Source organism: Arachis duranensis, chromosome 2, assembly GCF_000817695.3.
Source record: "Arachis duranensis cultivar V14167 chromosome 2, aradu.V14167.gnm2.J7QH, whole genome shotgun sequence".
NCBI classification, from domain to species: Eukaryota; Viridiplantae; Streptophyta; class Magnoliopsida; order Fabales; family Fabaceae; genus Arachis; species Arachis duranensis.
Genome location: NC_029773.3, coordinates 61,104,374 through 61,111,038, shown reverse-complemented (window position 1 = coordinate 61,111,038; position 6,665 = coordinate 61,104,374). Strand labels below are relative to the sequence as shown.

Below are 6,665 nucleotides of genomic sequence, written 5' to 3'. Positions count from 1 at the left end.
ATACTCCCCCACCCAAACATGCGCACACACACCCCAACCAGATGAATTAAGGATAAGTACCACAGCCACATACACATAGTTACACCACAAAATATTTACGTATATAAAATATATATCGTGTTCATATCACTTCTCACGTTTCTTCTTCGCTTTGGTCATCAACTTTTCCCTAATTACCGCTTATTTCTCGTAACCTTCGTTTTCTCGTTTTCCTTTGAAATTTAATTCATTTATTTATATTTTAATTAACCAGAGCAAGGTTGTCTTTGCTTCTTTGTGGAGGTTTTAGGCTAACGCCAGAACCCGAACCAGCAACAGCAAACAACACAAGACATACGTTTTGTTGTATGTATTTTAATATTAATATTAATATTAATATATTAATAATAATAATCATATAATATTTAATCTGTCTGTTTCTGAGTTGTTGCCGCAATCCACAATCCCTTCCCTCTCCTATCTATTCCTCAAATCAAATCCCATTCTTTGCCGCAACGCAACACCAACAAAAATTGAAATTCAAGACTAAACTATAAAAATTTCATCTACAAGCATTGATTTGATTTGATTTTATTTTATTTGATTTTGATCATCGACCGAAAAGATTCATTTAAAGAAAAAACATTCATAATAATAATAATTCGACGACCTTAATCCAAAATCAAATTGAGTTCTTTTTTTAAATCCTTGGATCCAGTGTCGATCTTCGTGACGACGATGAACTCAGCGGCGTCACAGGATCACTGGAGGAGTTACTTCAGGAAAGCGAATTCCGACATATTCAGCATCATTGACAACGCCATCACGGTGGCCGCTTCCGATTGCCCCAAGGAATTCAGGCTTCGCCGTGACGCCATTGCCGAGCTCCTCTTCTCCTGTAGGCTCGCGCGGTGCCGTGGATGTGACCGAGTGGAGCTCGCCGTCGATGGAGGCAGCGGCAAAGATGATTGTGGTGGTGGCGGCGGCGGCGGCCGCAAGAGCGGTGAGTCCGAGGTCGAGACGGGTGGGAGTAAAGAGAGCAAAGTCAACAGCAGCAGAGATGATAGGGGAGAGGTGAATGTTCAGATCGTGAGCAATTACAGCTATGGGGAAGCAGAAGCCTTGACGGATGAGATTGAAGAACAGTCTCTGTATGCTGATGAGGTCTTCAGGATCAGACAGGTTTTGCTTAATTCTCAAGAAGAGGTATATATATGAATGATCTTTTAATTATTACTTCAATTATTGCTCCTATGTTATGTAATTTACTTGGATAATTTTTATGACAATCACTGAAGTATGAATTTTTGACCTAAACGAATAGAAACGATAAAGGCTAATTTGGGTGACTATGGCAGCAAGGCCACTCTTAACCCTAGCTTTCTGTGCTTTTCTTTTATTTGTGGTTATGATTAACATCAATTATTAATTCTGTGTCATTCAATGTAATTGAATGATGTTCATGAGAGTTATTGGAATCTAAATTTCTGGATTAATTACTGTAATGTGGTTTCATTGGATGGCAGTTAGTTCTTCCATGGAGGTACACTTCTTTGTTGTTCTTTGGTCCCTGATTTGATGGTGGTTTCTTTGTGTTGGAACAGTCTGATTCAGTAATATTCGAGTCGTTGCGGAGGCTTCAGCTGATGGAGCTCACTGTGGATCTTCTGAAGGTTTGGATTTGATTGAATAATTCCTTTACTTCCATTCAGTGGGCATTCCATTTATGCCATGGATTTTGCAGGCTGCTTTTTTATTTTTTTTCCGTTCTGCCATTTTCATCAAGTTCTCTTATTTTTGGAATGGGTAAATCTGCCAGGCCACTGAGATTGGTAAGGCTGTCACTCCTCTTCGAAAGCACGGCTCGAGGGATATTCGCCAACTTGCACGGACACTTATTGAGTATGGATTCGTTCCACTATATTTTCTTGGCATGTTTAGGGTCATTTAGTAGATGAAAATTGAGCCTGTTTCTCTTCTTATGAATGGGTTAAAGAGAAGTCTTCAAACTGGTTTCTTCCATACCAATTAGTGGATTCCTTTTATGTGTTATATTGTTTGGGAATATGAAGGAAAATCACTACACTTTTCACTTTTTCCATGCTTAATCTCTAGGTACTTTTGGCTTGTATTTAGCTTTAAGTTCTCGGTCAATCATGTGTTTCTATTCTCAAATTTAATCTTCATTTATGTCTAATGAGGATCTGGAGATAGGTGGCTAAATAGCCATGATAACTAATCTCGGTTCTATTTAAATCATTCTTATATTGTAACATCTCATCCACTTATTTTGCATTTATGAAGGAAGCTAACATTCTAGATATTGATTTAAAATTGTAGTGGCTGGAAAGTTATGGTGGATGAGTGGGTCAAGGCTACCACACCTATCACAGGTATTGAAAATCTATCTGCCTTTATGTCGTCCTCAATATCCTCCTTCGTCGATTTCTAGATTAATTCATCTTTAAAATTTCATTAATAAATATTTGCAGGTTCAGAAGGTACCCCAGATTCAGTAAAGCCGTCTACAGTTGATGAGGAAGAAGGGCTTCCATCACCTTCCATGGATGAAGGGGCTTTCTTTGCCACTCAAGCTGGTTCAATGGAACTCTCCCAGGTACTTACCTGTCTTTTTTCCTCTGTTTATCCTTTATAGTTTGGCAGGGTTTTGATAATTTGCGACTGACTTCAACTTCTATCGGTCGGATGATATGCAAAGTTCTTTGATGGCATGGATGATTATGGAAGTGAGTTACCTTTGCCGTTTCTCATGCTTAGTCTAGCTTGCTTTTGCTCTACGGTTCTTTATTTGAATTCCCCACTTCTTAAGATTGATGATTATGAATGGAAACGATATTTCAGATCCTCAACAGAGTGGGGAATTCATCAAGAACCGTGAAAGTGGCAGAAGGGCATCGCTGGATAATCAACATATTGTAGAGATGAAAATTCAGGCTTCAGCCAATGACACAAACACGGACATTAAGGGTCAGCAAGCCATGAAACATGAGAGTACTGTGAAGCTAACTAAGCTGGTAAACACTGACTCTGGCCCTGGCAGGCCGCCAAAAACTACCATGCAGATAAAAGGGACTGTGAAACAGAAGATGCCTCAAAAGATAGAGACAAGTGTCATCCCAAAGCAGCCTCAGGCTAGTAATCAGGATGTAAGGAAAACAATATCATAGGTCATCAAATTTGTCTTTTTGAAAAAAAAAATTTTCTGACATTCATGACTACTCTATCAGAAATCCAAGCCTTCGGATGATTCTTCATTGAAAGTGAAGCTAGAAGCCGCTAAGAGAAAACTTCAGGAGCGGTATCAACAAGCTGAAAATGGTTTGTAATTCCTCTACCAATAATTATTTTCCATTTTCTCTCTAATCTTAATGATTCGAATTCATGACCAGTCCGATAGATTTTAATTTTATAGAGAATCTATCCTTTGGCTGATCAATGTATGGAAACATGAGTTTGAGTTAATTTAATTTTAATTTATTGGGTAACATTAATCAATGTTCATAATGTATCTGAGTCTCAGTTCATTGATAGACTGATTAGTTTGCCTTTTGATTCTCACTTGAAGCTAAGAGGCAGCGAACGGTACAGGTTATGGAGTTGCACGACCTGCCCAAGCAAGCGGTTGCACACCGGAATCCACATGTGAAGCCTGGAATGCATAAGAGGAAATTGAATAACGGACGAAGATAGTGATCTGCATAATGGGGAACCTGCATTTTTTGTTATAAGCTTCTCCCGTTCAAAAAAAAAGGAGGAAGAAGAGCTCTATGTATGTAAGCTTTGACCATTTGAAATCACAATTCAGGTTTACCATATTCTTACTTGTACAGAGAGCCGTTTTGAATCTCTGATCTGATTGAGAGGGAAGTAAACTCTGAAAAACAGTTTATTTCCTAAATTAAAGGTGTTGAGTATATATAGAAATTTTGTTTATCCGGGGATTGGATTTGGAGGAGGCACTCTTTGGCAATAAATTGAGGATGACTATGTTCACTCTTTGGCACCATCTTTTACACTCACATGGTTGGTTATTTAGCTGTAAGAGAACAAAAAGTGTTAGAAAGTGAGGGAAGCAAGTGTGATTCCTTTAAGTTAGGATTAATGCGTAAATCATTATGATTTTTATAGTTTTCAGTGAGTTAAAATAGTTTGTATAAAGGTGGAGTTTATGGTGTCTATAGCTATAATAATTACGGTGGCTAAACAAATTTATCCGTACTTAAAAAGTGTTGCTAAATTAAAGTTACACTTTTTTTATATTTTGATAGTATTTTTATTTTTATATTTCAAATTAATAAGCAACACTTTTTAAGTGTTATAAAAGTCGTATAGCATGCGTACTATGGGAGAGAGAATTAATCCTTAAAGACGTATGATCAATATCATGTTATTTTTAACTTTTTTTTAGTAAAGTATCGTTTTTGTCTCTAACATTTGAGATAAGTCCTATTTGTGTTTCTAACGTTTAAATCGTTCTATTTGTATCCCTAACATTTATAAAAGTGATTCAATGTTATTCTACTATCAATTATATTAACAAATCAGATTGTATTTTTCAATTATTTTCACTTGAATGTATTCATTCTCAATTAGGTCTCACTTGAATGTGTTCGATTTTAATATTATACCCATTATTTGTGTTTAGATTCAATTATATCCCTAGATAAGTGAATTTTATAAATGTTGTAGGAATTAGTTTCAATTTTTGATGAGTCATTTTTTGGAGTGGATCATTGATTCTATCCCAGACATTTGTATTCTAACTTCAAGAAAAGATTTTTAAAACTCAAACTAAAGCGTTCATGATGTGTAATTGATGGCAGGATAACATTGAATCACTTTTACAAACGTTATGGATATAAATAGGATGATTTAAACGTTAAGGATACAAATATGATTTACCCTAAAGTTGTTTTTATAATTAAATAATATATAAAGAATTAATTTATAATTAAAATTAGATAAAAATTATTTAACAATTATTAAAAAAACTTAAAATTTATGTTTTGTTATGGGACCATTTAATGGTCTAAACATTCTGTGACCATTGAATCCGGTGTCTAGTAACATATAACAAAGTTTGAATTATTTTTAGAGAATTTACCCCTAGACCCCAGTGGCCTAATATGAAAAAGTTCTCAACAAACTTGTCCCAAGTTAGTTATTTGAGAGACTAGTGACAATGCGTCTTGTATGTTCGTGGGTAGTGACCATGCATTGGCTTAATAGGTTTTTCTTTGACTAAATACTCTACTACTATTTTTTTTGTTCGTTTATTTAATCTGTAAAAGATTATGATTTGCAAGGATCATTCCACTAAATTCAAGAGATTTGGCTAATGTGGTTTTCACACTGATACAGAAGATAGAATTCGTATCTTTATCGTATAAGAGATCATTATCCATTTATCTATTTATCCAAATAGAACCTAGAGTTGTCACAATAGTTTCTTAACAATTTACAACTCTATATTGGAGGTTTTTTTGGTGGGAAAGAATATTAGGGAGCTTTAAGCACCATGATATGATGTTATATTAAAAAGATTATGTGGGTTGAAATTACTTTTTTGTGGAAAACAATTATTTTTTCTCTAAAACCTTGTTTAAGAAAATGAATATCCTAAATTTGTACTGAAATTGTAGTTAGTTCTAGAATAAAGAAGTATTGGTTGATTACAAGTGTTTATTAAAATTTTTGCACACTTACGATTCTTTTTTTTTTTTTCATTATCATTTTCTCTAATAAATTTAGAGTGAATCTCTCCTCTCTTACCATGGCTGCTATTTTAGAGTTTCTTTGAACCCACTTCTTGCACTGTTTCTGTCAAGCTTTCAGTATCAACATTTGTCTTCTTTATTTCTGTTCTTTCTTCTGCTTCTGTCATTATTGCCACTTTCCGAACTCTTTCATTTTGTTTGGTGGTTACCGCCATTATTTTTTGCTTCAACATATTCATGGTCCCAAATTTTGAACCCGCACATAAGGCCTAGATGACACATGAAAGGTACACAGGCACCAACTGTCCGGTCAAGGCCGACTAATCCCTACAATACTAGTAACCACGTGATATCTACATTCTTATAGTTAAAGAGCGCATTTCTTGTTTTTCAAATATAAACTTTTATGGGCCAAAATCAGAAATTGTGAAAGAAGTTACGGATGCATTTTCAGCCACAAAAAGGAATATTCTAATATGGAACTTCAAGATCCAACAGATACTTTTTCCATTATAGACAAAGCCCTCTATATTTCGCAGTCAGAAGTTTTGCCAACATGTGATACTTTTCGTTATGCTCTCTCCTCCATATACGGAGCTTTCTTCAATAAGTCTGGTGTTTTATGATCTAAAATTCTTTATAAATCATGATTATTGGATTTTTAAACCGATGGCTAAGATTTAAAACTTTTAATAATAATATAATAATTATATTTATATTTAAATATTTTTACAAATAATTTTATTTCAAAATTTTATTTTTGCCCTTTGTCTTCTTTTTCTATTATTTTTTTCCCTCACCTTTTTTGTCGTCACCGCTGACGTAGCTGAAAGAAGAAACTTAACTGCTACGAGGAGCCACCGTCATCGTCATCTTCGCGAGCTGCCTTTGCATGCGCCGTCATCGCTGTCGTACATCCGCGTCTTGCCGTCACTATCTGTGAAGTTG

At 35.2% G+C, this 6,665-nt stretch overlaps 1 protein-coding gene across 1 annotated transcript; it reads left to right on the top strand.

Annotated features, from left to right (window-relative positions):
- Positions 1–671: 671 nt before the first annotated feature.
- On the top strand, positions 672–3,993 carry LOC107474491 (probable mediator of RNA polymerase II transcription subunit 26b). Its single transcript, XM_021135406.2, has 9 exons — positions 672–1,185; positions 1,584–1,652; positions 1,799–1,881; positions 2,320–2,372; positions 2,472–2,596; positions 2,699–2,726; positions 2,842–3,146; positions 3,228–3,318; positions 3,566–3,993. Exons 1-9 carry the CDS (start codon positions 718–720, stop codon positions 3,688–3,690), a joined length of 1,347 nt encoding a protein of 448 aa, XP_020991065.1. The 5' UTR covers positions 672–717; the 3' UTR covers positions 3,691–3,993.
- The last annotated feature ends 2,672 nt before the right edge of the window (positions 3,994–6,665 follow it).

Bases quoted from the DNA above. Each gene is read 5' to 3' on its own strand.
- LOC107474491 (XM_021135406.2), top strand. From the start codon at position 718: ATGAACTCAGCGGCGTCACAGGATCACTGGAGGAGTTACTTCAGGAAA. The intron at 2,727-2,841 runs GTGAGTTACCTT...ACGATATTTCAG, and splicing joins TGGCATGGATGATTATGGAA to ATCCTCAACAGAGTGGGGAA. The intron at 3,147-3,227 runs GTAAGGAAAACA...CTACTCTATCAG, and splicing joins CTCAGGCTAGTAATCAGGAT to AAATCCAAGCCTTCGGATGA.